The sequence below is a fragment of the Mytilus galloprovincialis genome, chromosome 14, assembly GCF_965363235.1.
Source record: "Mytilus galloprovincialis chromosome 14, xbMytGall1.hap1.1, whole genome shotgun sequence".
Taxonomy (NCBI): Eukaryota; Metazoa; Mollusca; class Bivalvia; order Mytilida; family Mytilidae; genus Mytilus; species Mytilus galloprovincialis.
Window position 1 is genome coordinate 202,316 of NC_134851.1, and position 17,816 is coordinate 220,131.

Below are 17,816 nucleotides of genomic sequence, written 5' to 3' on the forward strand. Positions count from 1 at the left end.
AGTTGAGCATCTGTGAGGGGGGACCGACCTGGTGTAGGTATAGAAAAAAAAATAATGACATTATCGAAAGTAAAGGGATTCAAGGTTTGGCCACACAACACAACAGAGACAAGTCAACAAAACAAAAGAAAGAGGAACTACAGGAGATTGATGCTTACTGTAACAAACGGAGGAAAATTGGAGAAGAATGGGAAAATTGACGACACGGTAACTTTGTCGGACCACACACATTGATTTATTGTTTTCTTAAACAAAGTTACTAAACGTTTCCCTTGAACCTACCTGTATGATCCTCTTTCAGGACATTTGAAAAAGTCTTAAAATATTTCAATGTATTACAAAAGGTAAAATCTTATTAACCCTCTTACTGTATTTAAAAGTTATAAAGCCTACAAAAGATCAGCCATTTGATCATAATCTTTTAGAATTATTATCCAATTTAAAACCAGTGCATTAAAAGCCACGGGTTTGTAATCAAAACATTGATAGTATCATATTTACTTTTTTAATTGCAGTCACGAATATACTTACAAAAAACGACGAATAACGACAAAAATATGTTTGCATTAGTATGTTAAAGGTTAAGGTATTGTGTCGATTGGAAAACTTTCTTATGTTACAACACAGTTGTCTTTCCAGTTAAAATGAAATAATTCATACGTTGATTTTTATATTTACATAGAAGAAAGTAAAATCACAAAAATACTGAACTCAGGGGAAAATCAATTCGGAAAGTCCATAATCACATGGTAAAATCAAATAAAGCTTTATAAAGCATTAGCATATATTCAAATTATTGGTAAAGCCAAACCAAAAATGTTACGGATTAGGTAATGGTACCTGACTTTTGTTAAGGACGGTATTTTGTTTTAAAGGAAACAAACATAAATACTTTATAGAACACGAAGTTTTAATTTACATCTTTCAGTGCATGTATTTTTACAACAGTTTGCAAAAAATGAAAAAAATCAGTTGCACTTATTTATCGTACCGGTAGCTGACAACTAAATGATCTTATAAACATATGACCTTATGAACCTTATGCAAAAAATATCCAAATTTGTGCACGCACTTTCACAATTTAAAACAAATCTTAGTTAGTAAACGATATCATTAGCTATTTAAAATGAGCTAACAGAAAACAAAATGAAAAATTGCTATCTAATGTGAAATCAATCTTATGAACATGCTATCCGTCTTAACCTGTAATCTGAAAATCTGAAAATCGTCATTGCGTTATTGTGCTATGGTAGTTCTTTGTATTCTTGTCATTCACTTTTGCTGATGTGCTTTGTCTAGATTTATTTTTGCTGATGTGCTTTGTCTAGATTTATTTTTGTGTTTATTTGCAACATATTTGTCTGTTTTATATTATAGTTCGTTTCTGTGTGTGTTACATTTTAACGTTGCGTCGTTTGTTTTCTCTTATTTTTTAGTGTAAATTCACATTGCGATAAGACGTGTCACGTTACTTGTCTATCCGAAATTCATGTATTTGGTTTTGATGTTATATTTGTTATTCTCGTGGAATTTTGTCTGATGCTTGGTCCGTTTCTGTGTGTGTTACATTGTAGTGTTGTGTCGTTGTTCTCTTATATTTAATGCGTTTCCCTCAATTTTAGTTTGTTACTCCGATTTTGTTTTTTGTCCATAGATTTATGAGTTTGAACAGCGGTATACTACTGTTGTCTTAATTTATAGTGATTAAAATTATAAAACAAAGTTGACTGTCACTACTGCACATGTTGTATACCTATTTTGATATTTTACCTATTTTGTTTACTTTGTTCACACTTCGTTGTCAATATACCAGTAATGGAATTTTATGCAACTAGCATACAAGTGACAAATTAGCTAGCTTTAAAACAAGGTTTTACCCACAATTTTCTACATAAGAACATGCCTGTACCAAGTCAGGAATATGACAGTTGTTATCCATTCGTTTGATGTGTTTGAGCTTTTGATTTTGCCATTTGAGAGACTTTTCGTTTTGAATTTTCTTCTGAGTTCAAGTATTTTTGTGGTTTTACTTTTTTGGAGAAAATATCAAAAATTGTGCATGCACTTTCACAATTTGAAAATAGGTCTTGTTCAATAAATGTTATCATTAGCTATTTAAATTGAGCTAAAAGAAAACAAAATGAAAAATGTCTACCTAGACCAATTATCGAATGCTATTTCTATCTTATATACATGTACTCCGTCATTACTTGCAATCTGAAAATCTTTTTCGTAGAAAGAAGAAAAAATCCCCTGTCGTCATTTCTTTTGTATCCCTCTAGGTCTAAAAAATAAAAATTTCTCCTTTCTGAATATGGATGAAGTAAATGTCATCGGACGTTAAGCAAACAACAATCAATCAATTACATCCAAATAAATTAAATGTCGCCTTATGCGTCCGTTTCAATTAAGCTTAAATTTTAAATTAACTGTTGACAAAATTACTCGCCGTCATACCCTCTTTATTGTTTATAGAACGTAAATATATCCTACATGTATTTCCTGTTAAGAGATATTTACGAACTTTATTGTCGATTTATTTTAAATTATTGTTTTAATTCACGCTAGAAAATGTTTCATGATTCTCCATTGTAATTACACAAACGTTTCATTAGGCTTCATCACTTTCTTTTCCGTAGACACTTCCGCATGACTACGTCCGCCTGAAACAAATGAGTCCCGGATATTATGTTTTTGTGTGCCATTTTGTTGAGAGTCAGCGAAAGTGTTTGATTGCAGATTCATCTGATATCTGTTTCCGGTTCGATGTGTTAGTCCCGACCCGTTTACAGAAGACGATCTTGAGTTTCCAATGCTATGTAATGACGCAGCCGATGATCGATATGAACTTGTTTCACTTCCGGTTCTCTGTATGCGAAACTGTTCGTTTATGTTGATGTTGAACTCTTCCCAGGTATAGCGAACGATATCTTGCGTGATTGCGCTTCCTGCATTATTGGACAACATTTGCAAAAGAAATATTCCATCGAATTTTAAATGGCCGTATATGAAAAGCTTAACCTTTTTATCAAGGTTACCAGTTTTTTCATCATGCACATCGATATCGTTCAATAATAAATATTTGATAATATAATTTTCCCTTGATCGCGAAGTTAAAGCCATGATTAATGTGAATGCGAAGTTTAAAAAGGTTACAACCAAAATAAATGTCAACCAAAACCACAGTGCGATGAAAACCTTTTCGTTGTATAGATTGATAGGAAGAACACATTGTAATGTGTAACGCTGAACATTTGTCAGCTGCCGCAAATCAAAATCGCACAGTGTCACCCTTGGAAATCGTTTATGATTTAAAGCCCAATCCTTTCCCGCCAAAAACTTTTCCATTACGTCATATCCGTAAATGTAGAAATCGTCTGCTAAGAATTCATTCAGAAGTATCAATTGTCCAGCGACATTAACCAAATACAAAAATCTAACAAATATCAAGAGTGCCATTAGGAAATTCCCATGATGTCTTCCAATTCCGAAGTCGAACAGTTTGTTTAATCGTGTTCTACTTTCTTTAAGCTGGGCACCTTTATTTGCATCAGAACACCAAATACTGATATATTTCCCTAGCGCTTGTAAAACTTTTTGGCGTTCAACTTCCATATCATACCCTGGCGGGAAAAAATCCATCTGGTCCATTGGAGGTTGTCCTGCATTGGCTAAATTTATTTGATGCGTTCTTCTAGCAGCAAAAAACATTTCTGTCTGTGTTTCTTTTGCCGTCGTCATAAATTTCTTGATTCCAACGCCACATTTTGTAGACAAATATTTCCAAATCGCCCTCGGCATTTTAAACAAAAATGCCATAACCAAAAATATTAATGGCGTCCATTGATAATAATATATCTTGTTGGCTTGTCGAATCTCGTAACTCATGGGGACAGGTTTGCTCATAGGGATGTAATATGTATTAGAAATCCAACATATATAATTAACATATTTTACCCAGACATCGACGTCATTGAAATTAGCATTCTCCTCGTAATCTTTGTTAAATTCTGTCGGGCACCAGCACTCTATGGGTGTGCCTACCAGTTCCGGTGTTCCTATGACAACGACAAACATAAACAGCATCATACCGGTATAATAATGGTTGACTCGGTCAATCAAGTTGTCATCGTAGACAACTCTGTCCTGGTAACTGGCACCAAATACTTCAAGGGTTTCGTCTAATCTGGAAAAAATAACAATGATGTTAATAAATGTGTCAGGATAGTCAACCAGATGACGGTGGCCGCTTACTGGAAGAGGAAGAATAAATTGCATTGATCATGAATACACGGGTTTTTCGCGAAGAGATAACTGTTTTGTTTTTCATATCCGAGTATGTATTTTCAGTTCTTTATTTGTTTTCTTCTTTACCGCTACATGAAGTTTGCGCTTAATCAAATTAACATTTGCGCCACTATTATAGTGTATGATCTAATCGGGTTGTTGTTTTTTTGTTTTTGTTTTTTTTCTTATTTGTCTAAAAGGACATTCGCGCTTTTTCTACAAAACAATTGCGATGTATCAAAATGACTTCTTCTAGTAAGTTGGAAGAAATCCCAACCCAAAGTGAGAGGGTTAGCGCTATAAAACCAGGTTTAATCCACCATTTTCTACATTTGAAAATGCCTGTACCAGGTAAGGAATATGACAGTTCTTGTCCATTCGTTTTTGATGCGTTTTGTTATTTGATTTTGCCATGTGATAATGGACTTTCCCAATTGATTTTCCTCTAAGTTCAGTATTTTTGTGATTTTACTTTTTATCCTACCATCTACCTTCGTACAATTTGTTTTCCTTGCTTGCCTTATTAGTACAACAACTCTTTGTCAAATGAAACTTCATGTAAATTCAAAAAACAACTCTTTAAAGTGAACATGGATTGAAAACGAAAAAAAACCCACATTAATTACGAGTGTCCGAATCGTTTTCTACATTTACCTTGGTGTAAACAATATTTTATTATGAATTATTCGAGTACATTTTATATACACATTCACAATTCACTAATGGGATTCAGAAACAATCAACAAGTGCTTAAAAAATATAAATCTGTCTCCTAGATTTGCCTTCATCAGCAATGCTCAACCCCAAACACTTGAAAGTCTAAGGTGTACAAATATGTATAAACAGCTCGTCGTTGGATCCAAAAAAAAAAGGCAAATAGATTTCTGCCCGACTTTCTGGACAACCAATATAAAAAGTAAGATCACAAAAATACTGAACTCCGTCGGAAAGTCCCTAATCACATGGCAAAATCAAATGACAAAACACATCAAACGAATGGACAACAACTGTCAACTTCCTGACTTTGTATAGGCATGTTCTTATGTAGAAAATTGTGAATTGAACCTGGTTCAATAACCTGGTAATGAGTTCAATATACATGTAGGAATGCAGTTTCCGTATTTAATTCGATGAGTGGGGCAAATATAAGTTCTGTGATGAGATTGCTTCCCTTAGTCTATGAAGTAGATACTTAGGCAACCTTACGCGGGGTTGCTTCCCTTAGTCTATGAAGTAGATACTGAGTTGCTTCCCTTAGTCTATGAAGTAGATACTGAGTTGCTTCCCTTAGTCTATGAAGTAGATACTTAGGCAACCTTACGCGGGGTTGCTTCCCTTAATCTATGAAGTAGAGACTGAGTTGCTTCCCTTAGTCTATGAAGTAGATACTGAGTTGCTTCCCTTAGTCTATGAAGTAGATACTGAGTTGCTTCCCTTAGTCTATAAAGTAGATACTTAGGCAACCTTACGCGGGGTTGCTTCCCTTAGTCTATAAAGTATATACTTAGGCAATCTAACGCGGTTGAGTTGCTTCCCTTAGTCTATAAAGTAGATACTTAGGCAACCTAACGCGGTTGAGATAGGGAAGTACTTCTTTAGCTCATTCGGTTAGAGTGTTGTCTTTTAACAAGATGCCAGGTTCGAGTACCGGCGGAGACAATGTGATTTCCTTGTAAGAATCATGAATGATCCCCGGTTACAGTGGACCTTATGTTGCGTCATGATTACAAAATATATTATACCCATCCTAGTGATAGTATATAAGATAAAGTCCAGATCAGTTACTAAAGTAACTATGTTAAATGCCGAATTCTGATTCAGTGATCATCTGTAACTAGAGACATTTGTAATAGAGAAACGACTCGTATACTTTTATTATTTAAAATGTCTCCAGGAATTTGAACTATAGTGAAATGTCTTCTGATAAAAAAAAATAGTGAAATGTCTCTTCATACTTTTACAGTAAAATGTATCAGTGTATAAAACTAGTGAAATCTCTCATTAAAATATGACAAGTGAAAGGTTCTTGATAACTAACATATGGCGGAGATTTGATGCCCCTTTCCCAATAGATAAATGATCGGTACCTAAATCGACAGAAAATTTACTTTGTAAAAAAAAGTTACTTACAACGTAAAGTACGGCATCCTGATTATAAAAGTTAGTTAAAAATGGAGAAAAAATAAACTACAGTAAAACTATATCACTCTAAACAATGAAAGTACGATCGGGTCTGTTTGATCTTTTGTTTATCAATGAATTGGAAGACTAACTGTACAAAATATATGTCCTCATATCTTTGATTCAATATTCTATATACATAAAACTTTTATCATTATATACAAAGAAACGTATATATACATTTGTATTCCTGACACAGTTTCGACTTTGACAGACCTGATTCTTGCAGATAAATTAAAAAAAATATCTATTATTCAATAGTCTATATGCGTAAAACATTTATTATCAGCTACAAAGAAATATATATGAACGTTTGTATTCCTGACAGTTTCCGAATAGAGCTACCTCTTTCACATACATAAAATCTTTTAGTTTTCTATGCACTCTTTTATTTGTTTATTATTCAATATTCTATGTAAATAGAACGTTTATCATTTATCCAAAACAATGTAAATGAATGTTTGTATTCCTTATCCAGTTTCGACTTTGGCATTATGAGACCTTCTTCTTTCATATAAATAACATCTATATGCATAACACTTTTATCATTATATGTAAAGAAATATATAAACGTTTGTATTCCTGACACAGTTTCAACATAAACAGACCTCCTTGGGGATAATTTCCTATAAATTAAAGTTATTAGATGGGAATGTAAATAAAATCTATCTAGTTTTTAAATAAGAGCAAGAAATAATATAATGTTATGTTATTTGAGTATCATTCAAAAGAATGCATGTATAGGTTGAGAGAATGTATTTTACAAAAGTTAAGTATCATAATAGTTTTATTGTTAGCTAATATGAAATATAGGTCACTGAAGAAAAAGTAAGGTCCTCCATTAGTAAAACACCATGCTAGTGAATGAAATCATTAGATTAAAGATTTACATCGTTACAAAAACAAATACCCTTATGCACAGAAAAAATAAACCAGAATTTCAAAAAGAATAACATTTGCGAGTCATTACAAAATTAAACTCAAATTACATGTAACATTGACGACTACACAGATGGATGAGTTTGAGTGATTTTTTTTTTTTTTGTTATTATTTATACGTCTATGCCTTTAAGAGGCTGTCCAAGTAAATATCAGGCAAATCCTATATGGGTGGCACAACATAATTTTTTTCCCACTGAATTTTTGGTTCCAAAGCAGTGTTTATATCATACAAAGGATATATATGTCAAAGATATTTTTGAATTAACAGTGGATGGCTCAGAAAATGATTTTAAAAAAGTTCACTAACAATGCAACAAAATCTGGTACAAAATAAAGAGTTGTCTCCCCTTTTCAATGAATTTTCAGTGGTTTCTATGTATTTTTTTTCTCTTTGTTTGTTGCAGTTAATAAAAAAACAAAATAAAACTTTGAGAAAGAATGAATTTGTGATATGAAATAGATGAAAAAATTTTGAAAACAAAATATGTCATGTGCCATCCACTGCCTGGTTTTTCCATGGACACCCTCTTAATAAACCAATAACAAACTCTTACCCAATATCAAAAACTGAAATCTATTTAATTTATAAATTTGTTATTCTTCAAAAATAACTAAACGTAAATTTAAAATAATGAACCGGATCAAGGGAGACAATACTCGCAAAGCTTCAATTGACTTTTTTTCGAATTTGAGGACTATCACTCTTGGTTTTCCAGTCCAGCCTGGATAATAAGATTTTTATATTTTTTGCTCTAAAGTTCTGGATACATATTTTCATTGGATTTTTAGGGGTTGTAGTATGCACTCAATTATACAGATTTGTGCCCAATAAGCTCATATAGACAAGTTTGCAACAAACAATTTCACAGTCAGTAAGTAGTGCAGGGAATGCAGTTCTGAAATGTAAGTATCCTGATATCTGTATCTTTAATCGCAATTAGTACCCCTCCTCCACTACAGTTTATGTCCTTTCGGAAGATAGTCCTTTCGGAAGATGGTATATCCAGTAGGAAGATGGTATATCCAGTAGGAAATATTTGTCTGTCCGTGATCCTGTCGTCTACCCATGTTTATGTACCAAATATTATACCTGGGTTCATGCTTTCTATGAGATCATGTACTTGGCCTTGTTTGCTTTTGATTAATTGGAAGTAAACGTTAGTAGTCTTAGAGGTGTTTCATTTTATTTGAAGTTCTTCTATTCTTGTTATTATCGAGAGTCGGTGCATATAAAGGTCTTATCTTATTTAAAGACGTTGGACTGGCAAGAAAAGTGTTAGACAGAACGCTGAAATGATTTGATGTGCTAAGAATCAGTTTTGAATAGTTCGGAAAACCACAGCAATTGCACTGTCATTTGTAAACTCATAGTATGATTTAGTGGTCCTAGACTGGCATGAGACATGGTAACACTGATTGCTCGTGTCATATACTATCCCTTTGTCGTTCCATGTAATGGGGTGGTCGCAAACCCCAAAAACATAACACTATACAACCACTTCATTCGAGAAACTTCAAACTTATGTCAAATGCTTTAGTGAGAAATTATTCAAGCATATGAAAAAGAAATTATCTCCTGATAATGATGAAATGTTGTCTTAAAATATTTACAAAGAAGGGCGAGCAAACAATTTTTCATTTGAACTTAATTAACGTTTTAACAATGTTCCACTAAAAATGAATGTTACTTTATTCTATCCCGGCATATCTAGTAATTTTATTTAATATTAGGAATTTTTATGAAGTTTAACCTTACGTTGAGTAGCATACGTCGTAATACTGCCTTGCCTTTATTGAGTCCCCCTTTTCCATCACCAAGACAGTCTTCATATTTCTTATGTGGCAAGTAATGGTTTATTTATAATGCTTCATTTGAGTTGTTTTTCTTGTTTTGTAGATTGAAGTATTTTTGTATGTTTTAATGGATGGCTGTGATCGAGCATGTTTGACAGTTTGATACCAAATTAGTAACGACTGAGAATAAGCCGTAGTGTGCTTTTAAAAAAGAAAAAAGAACTGTTTTTGAGTCATAGTATACATCGGTTAAGAAAAAAATATGCTACCCTCATAAGAAGAGCTTATTTCTGATACATGTTATGAGTTTTATTGTATAAATAATTTACGTTCGTTTAATTCTGGTGAATCGAACACTATAATGCAAAAATCATGTGTGTATTTGAAAGGAACAGAAATTTAGCCATGCAACAATACATCTACAGACCCCTCAGATTGTTGTGACAATGTTTTTTGGCACACATAGAGATGAGGCTTAAATAAGCATGGAAAGTTTGTTCTTGTCGATTTAAAGGCCCATTGGTGGCCTGCGACTGTTTTCTGCTCTTTGGTCGGGTTGTTGTCTCTTTGGCATATTTCCATTCTCAATTTTATGGAAAATTGTAAAGTAAAATGCATCAGTACGCTGTAAGCAATGATTATGCTTTCTATTCATTGAAAACATGTTTCTGAGAAGACAAAGTTTCACTTAAACATTGTAAAAGGGTTAAATAGCAGCCCTTACGACATCTCTTGGTCTGATTACTTAGTACTAGTATATGAAATATAAGGAAAGCTGACATTTTAATGATTTATTAAATTTTGAAGTTTGAAGTTTGGAAAATTTTGTTTTTAAAGTGGAACAAGATATACCAGAAGAACATTCAAACTCATTAATAAAAAATAAACTGACAACGCCATGGCTAAAAATAAACTGACAACGCCATGGTTAAAAATAAACTGACAACGCCATGGCTAAAATTAAACTGACAACGCCATGGCTAAAAAATAAACTGACAACGCCATGGCTAAAAATAAACTGACAACGCCATGGAACGCCATGGCTAAAAGTAAACTGACAACGCCATGGCTAAAAAAGAAAATGGCAACACCATGGCTAAAAAATAAACTGACAACGCCATGGTTAAAAATAAACTGACAACGCCATGACTAAAAAATAAACTGACAACGCCATGGCTAAAAATAAACTGACAACGCCATGACTAAAAAATAAACTGACAACGCCATGGCTAAAAAGAAAATGGCAAACAAACAAACATTAGTACTCAAAACACAAGATAGAAAACTAAAGACTAAGCAACACGAACCTCACCAAAAACTGGTGGTGATCTCAGGTGCTCCGAAAGGGTAACTTGAGATCGTGTTGCTGACGTCAGTACACACCCAGTAAAAAGTCTAATTCGGTAGGTCACATTCGTGAAAAGGGGACGGGAAATACATGCTCTTGCGAGACTAAATCTAACGGTTTGCCGCCATTCCAATTCTTGAAATGGCATGTGTACGGATTGGATGTGTACAGATTGATAGTTTAGTCTTAGATGCATGATTTTTTTATTAGTTGTTAGTGGCTTTGAACTATCTGTCAGATAACTGCAAGTACTCTCAGATCTGTTCATTAATTGTGTCTTTTTGTGTCGGGATGTATAAGTACCCGGCCACGTCAACTTGTATTTTATCCATCTGATGAGTTAAGCCTTTTTCACCTGATTTTTATAGTTCTTTCTTATGTTGTACTGTTATACCACTGTCACAGGTTAGGGGGAGAGTTGTGATCCCGCTAACATGTTTAAACCCGCCACATTATTTATGTATGTGCCTGTCCCAATTCAGGAGCCTGTAATTCAGTGGTTGTCGTTTGTTTATGTGTTACATATTTGTTTTTCGTTCATTTTTTTATATATAAATAAGGCCATTAGTTTTCTCGTTAGAATTGTTTTACACTGTCTTATCGGGGCCTTTTATAGCTGACTATGCGGTATGGGCTTTGCTCAATGTTGAAGGCCGTATGGTCACCTATAGTTGTTAATGTCTGTGTCATTTTGGTCTCTTGTGGACAGTTGTCTCATTGGCAATTATACCACATCTTCGTTTTTATATGTAAAGATATGTAGATATTTACTTTGTTATGATTACATTTTTGTTTCATTAACAATCATACTTCACATGGTCATCTACTTATTAAACGTATACATACATGTACTTACATTTTCATACCCATGTTTATATCTCATCTCATTTAAATATCGGTATGTGATAATACTTATATTTAACATTTTACAATTTAGCTTCGACAGTTTTTTAAATATTTGTATAATTTTTCCCTCGTACAAAACCTTTCTATATACAAACATTATCTGTTTTAAAAACAACTTTTAATGTGTATACTTAATTCAAGAAAAAGAGGTTAACTTACGCACACAAATAAGTCACGCACAATAACATGGGCAAGTCACGAACATGAATATAGACAAGTCGTACAATGAAATACGTTGGGTTGTGCTTACTTATAAAAGGAAACGACAGGGAGACAGCAGCCCAACAAAACAAAGCTAATATATATATATATACTAGAACACACCCGTGATATCGCGGGTCCGTCACGGTGACTGAATTAAAGTATATAACTATGCGTAAGCCTTATTTTAGTATTGGTATTGTCATCTGATAAAGTCGTGCCGATTATAAGATACACAGTTTTCTCTGCTTTCAAATCTTTCTGTTTGAACCCGTCGACCTGGAACTTTTCAATTATTGGTAATATTCAGGTCCTGGAATTGAGTATTTTTTAATCAACAGCATTGTCCAATAAAGTTCAAATCTTTGATTCGCTGTTTTGCGTCATGCCCGCTAACAAATTGAAAACTGTACCTATACGCCTTAGTCCAAATTTTTAGTATTCGTATTGTTATCTTAGAAACTTTACTAACTAAAAAACTACAATAGGGAACAATTTGACAATGATTGAATTTAGTTGTGTCGACTTTGTGATTATGACCCGTGTATATAGTAAAATCAAATACACCATTTGGTGGTGCGCCTGTTAGATGCGGAACGTACAGATAATGTAATGGGTAACAGGTGAATATACTTTTGGTGTCGGTACCGGATTCGACCCGGAACTTGTTAATTATTGGCAATATTAATTATGTGGAAAACAAAAGGGTCTGGAGTGGTGTAATTTTTAATCTACACAATTGTCCTATATTAGCTATATATAAAGTTGAATTCTTTGATATGCCGCTTTTACCTGATGCCGGCTGATAAATTGGACCTCGTAATTTTAGTATTATAGATATATATATAAAAAGAAGATATGGTATGATTGCCAACGAGACAACTCTCTACTACACGGATTATTGTACTGCCTTTCATAATGAGAAAAAGCTTTACATTTATAAAAAGACCCGATGTGATAAAGTGTGAAACAATTCAATCGAGAAACCACTTTTGGTTTATAACAAAACAACAAACGATAAACAAATACCGGTTTAATAGACAGCAATGAACAACTCCCGAGGTTGGGGAGGGGAGAATCGACATCTGCTTAGTTTCAGAAAATTATTATTCAATCAGGAACCTAGCCATATATATCATCTTAATTCCTCGACCTCCTCATATATGGCCAAACTTGAAATAGCAATCTATTCCAGTTGCTAATCCCAACCACTCATTACAAAGTAAGAGCAACTGAACTGCATGCTCTTTACTAGGGACAGACACATACAGAATTTGGCAGAGTTTTACATGTTAGTTAGCACAAACATCCCCTAACCTGTTAGTTCTCTCTTCAAACGTTTGTATTAAAAGTGATATATAGATACTACAACTACTTTACCACACATACGTACACTTTTAGAGTCATATTTTCACGTTCTTCTTCCTCATGTGTAAATGGTGGATAATCTATCTATATATGTATATGTGTGACTTTAATTTTAGTATTTAACACTGAAATAATTATGTGTTAAAGTTTTTTTGTCAAATATTTCTTTTATGGTTTTTAATCGAGGATATAATAGTTTAATAATCTGTTGTTGAAGGTCTTTGTGTAGATTTAAATAAACTAAACAAACAACCCCCTATTGATTGTAACGTAGTCGCAAGATATCTTAGCAGGGTTTGATTAATATTTTAATGATATTATTAAATTGTATGCTGGCTGAATGTTTTTTCTCAGATTATAATCCAGTTCCATGAACGGCTGGCAATTAATCTATAGTTTTTGGAATTTGTTCGCTCAAAAATGTCGGAAACATGAAAACAAAAATGTTTACCGCCATTCCTTTTAAACTTACTGAACTATCGCTCCATTTGAATGAATTTAATTTCAAAATGTCATTGCTAGCCCTTGAATTAGCCTGGCATCCTGACCCAATAAAAGATCATATAATACTTGTTCGATATATCAAGCAGTGAGCCAGGATATCAGATCTTGGATTTACAGTGGAATTAAAGTTGTTGTTAAGAAATATTTTCTGCCTCTGAAATTAGCAGTTTAAAAAAAAAATAAAATTAATTTCTTCTCACCAATTCTCTAGAATCGTGTGTTCTATTCATTTTGGGGGAAACAAATTAGTCGATCGCTCCATTATTTGTCAAGAAAAGTTGTTTTTAGTGCATGGCCTTAAATTACAGGTAAACATTCAGTATACTATGGTTTTGAACGTATTTTAAATGTAAAACAAGTTAACAATAAAACATTCTATAAGATAACTGATTCAACTCCTAATGTAGTTTTATTATGCATCGTAAATTATACCATTAGTTTGTGCCGAAAATTCCCGTCTAATCTCACGAAACGCCGCGATATCAACCATGAATATAACAAATAATGCCGCGATTGCTTTTTTCGAGAGAAAAGAAATCTGTTCCCATGCAATTTGATACAAAGTAATGGACAAGGAGATGACAAAAAATTATTCCGAATCCAGGTTTTCCCCATAACGTCTAGTGTTAAATTTTGAAGAAGAACATTTTCTGACTCAGTAAAAAAACCTTAACCCCACCTCCTTGAATTAAACGGTTGCTCCCCAACTGAATGGTTAAAATTTTGGAAAGGATTTTGGCAGTACTATGAGAGAGAAAACATTTTGACAGGAATACCAGAGAAAACATTTTGATAGGAATATCAGAGAAAACATTTGACAGGAATATCAGAAAAAAACATTTTGACAGGAATATCAGAGAACACATTTTGACAGGAATATCAGACAAAATATTTTGACAGGAATATCAGAGAAGACATTTTGACAGGAATATCAGACAAAATATTTTGACAGGAATATCAGAGAAAACATTTGACAGGAATATCAGAAAAAAACATTTTGACAGGAATATCAGAGAAGACATTTTGACAGGAATATCAGACAAAATATTTTGACAGGAATATCAGAGAAAACATTTGACAGGAATATAAAAAAAAAACCATTTTGACAGGAATATCAGAGAACACATTTTGACAGGAATATCAGACAAAATATTTTGACAGGAATATCAGAGAAGACATTTTGACAGGAATATCAGACAAAATATTTTGACAGGAATATCAGAGAAAACATTTGACAGGAATATCAGAAAAAAACATTTTGACAGGAATATCAGAGAACACATTTTGACAGGAATATCAGACAAAATATTTTGACAGGAATATCAGAGAAGACATTTTGACAGGAATATCAGACAAAATATTTTGACAGGAATATTAGAGAAAACATTTGACAGGAATATCAGAAAAAAACATTTTGACAGGAATATCAGAGAACACATTTTGACAGGAATATCAGACAAAATATTTTGACAGGAATATCAGAGAAGACATTTTGACAGGAATATCAGACAAAATATTTTGACAGGAATATCAGAGAACACATTTTGACAGGAATATCAGACAAAACATTTTGACAGGAATATCAGAGAACACATTTTGACAGGAATATCAGAAAAAAACATTTTGACAGGAATATCAGAGAACACATTTTGACAGGAATATCAGACAAAACATTTTGACAGGAATATCAGAGAAAACATTTGACAGGAATATCAGAAAAAAACATTTTGACAGGAATATCAGAAAAAAACATTTTGACAGGAATATCAGAGAACACATTTTGACAGGAATATCAGACAAAATATTTTGACAGGAATATCAGACAAATCATTTTGACAGGAATATCAGACAAATCATTTTGACAGGAATATCAGACAAATCATTTTGACAGGAATATCAGAAAAAAACATTTTGACAGGAATATCAGAGAAAACATTTTGACAGGAATATCAGAGAAGACATTTTGACAGGAATATCAGACAAAATATTTTGACAGGAATATCAGACAAATCATTTTGACAGGAATATCAGAAAAAAACATTTTGACAGGAATATCAGAGAACACATTTTGACAGGAATATCAGAGAAAACATTTTGACAGGAATATCAGAGAAGACATTTTGACAGGAATATCAGACAAAATATTTTGACAGGAATATTAGAGAACACATTTTGACAGGAATATCAGAAAAAAACATTTTGACAGGAATATCAGAGAACACATTTTGACAGGAATATCAGACAAAATATTTTGACAGGAATATCAGAGAAGACATTTTGACAGGAATATCAGACAAAATATTTTGACAGGAATATTAGAGAACACATTTTGACAGGAATATCAGAGAAGACATTTTGACAGGAATATCAGACAAATCATTTTGACAGGAATATCAGACAAAATATTTTGAAAGGAATATCAGAGAAAACATTTTGACAGAAATATCGGAGAACACATTTTGACAGGAATATCAGAGAACACATTTCGACAGGAATATCAGACAAATCATTTTGACAGAAATATCAGAGAACGACAGAAATCTCAGAGGACACATTTTGAGATGGCTATGAGAGACATTGTTAGAGCTAATTGGTGTTTGAACTCTTTACACAGGGAACCTTTATGTTACTTCAAAAATGTATGTAAAGTCTTATAGTTTAGGATATAAATACACAACAAATATCAATTGGAATTTGAATAGAATTTAACCACACACAACTCGTAGGGGGAAACTATATAAAAAAAAATAGTTAAACCATCCAACCAATGTTGTTAATATAATGGAATACACGTGGGAGGTTTAGCTAGCTATAAAACCAGGTTTAACTTTCTCTTTTCTTCAATAACTATATTCTTTTAATATGGGGAGATTAGGTGTGGGGCGATTTGCTCGTAAGCAATGCATGGTAGATTGCTTTTAATTTCATCAGTTGGTAGTAACATTAAATATTGCATTGTATAAAGCATTGGTTTAAGTTGATTCAACGACCATTCTGGACAAAGAAAGATAATTCCAATTTTCAAAGAAGATTTTTAAAGCGTTGATTGTAGTTGATTCACCAAAATTATGGACAAAGGAAGATAACTCCAATTTAAATCAAATTAACATGATTGCTATTTTTGAAATTTTTCCATTTGAAAAGGCATAACTCTAGAATAGTAAAAGTGACGGCACCAAAATTTAAACTTGATCTGTATATTGTAATAAAAAGCATTGTGTAGTAGATTCATTAGTTTTGGTTGAGGCAAACTTAAGTCAGAGAATGGAAACGAAAATTTTTTCCATTTGTATAGGGGCATAACTCTAAGACGGTAAGAGTGACGCCACCAAAATTCAAACTTGATTTGTATTTAGTGGAAATTAGCATTGTGTATAAGTTTAATAACATTTGGTTGAGGCAAACTAAAGTTAGAGAACGGAAACCAACTTTGGGACGTAGACATACCTGTAGAAGGACAAGGATAAAACTTAATGCCCCCTCCCCTATGGCAGGGGCATAAAAATGGGTAGTCTTGTGTATTACTATTAATGTTTACCCCAAAAACCATAGTCAGGTGGTGATTGTAAGGGATTTGTAAAATCCTGACTATTGAAAAATAAATAAAAGATAAAAAAAAAAAACAAGTTTAACCCACCATTTTCTTTGGAATTACTTGTATTATAGAAACCATGAGGCTATTTATATTAATAGTTTTATAATTTAGTACGCCAGACGCGCGTTTGGTCTACATAAGATTCATCAGCGACTATTAAAAGAGTTTCGTTTCTCAATCTAAAAGTTTTCTATGTTTACTTTTGGTCTACGGTTATTTGTATTTTCCTTTTTTGCCTGGTGTTGTCTGTGGTTTTGTTTATAGTTTGAATGTCCCTTTTGTATCTTTAGGTGCTCTTTTATCAATTTACCTCAGAGTTCGATGCTTTTTTTTATTCATTTTATTATGTTCTATTAGGAAACTTAGTATTGTTGACTGGTCTTTGCTTTTTATTCTCACTTTGGTAAGACTAAAGCTTAGGCAATTTATTAGTTGGCATATAGTTTAGAACACTTCTATCACTAGACCATATGTGGGCCTCTAAATATTTTTTGGAGTGGAGTTTTCCCGTCTCTTTAAATGTTGACCAAATATCTTGTTTCAGATTTTTAAGGTTCACATATTACTAAATATATACCCAATTTCTTGTTTATGTTTTTGTTGAGTGGGTGTCATTATATAATCAATTAAGCAGTATACATTATATTTTGTTTAAGTTTGTTGGGTTGCTGTCTTAAATGTGTACATAAT

The 17,816-nt window shown here is 32.9% G+C and overlaps 1 protein-coding gene across 3 annotated transcripts; it reads right to left on the reverse strand.

Annotated features, from left to right (window-relative positions):
• Positions 1-944: 944 nt before the first annotated feature.
• On the reverse strand, positions 945-13,174 carry LOC143058049 (innexin unc-9-like). 3 transcript variants are annotated; one of them, XM_076231515.1, is made up of 2 exons: positions 13,053-13,174; positions 945-4,186 (listed from the first exon to the last, which is right to left on the reverse strand). In XM_076231515.1, exons 1-2 carry the CDS (start codon positions 13,064-13,066, stop codon positions 2,596-2,598), a joined length of 1,605 nt encoding a protein of 534 aa, XP_076087630.1. In that variant the 5' UTR covers positions 13,067-13,174; the 3' UTR covers positions 945-2,595. The 3 variants fall into 3 exon arrangements, with proteins under 3 accessions (XP_076087630.1, XP_076087631.1, XP_076087629.1); XM_076231516.1 differs by lacking the exon at positions 13,053-13,174 and adding an exon at positions 11,409-11,475; XM_076231514.1 differs by lacking the exon at positions 13,053-13,174 and adding an exon at positions 6,418-6,491.
• Between the last annotated feature and the right edge of the window lie 4,642 nt (positions 13,175-17,816).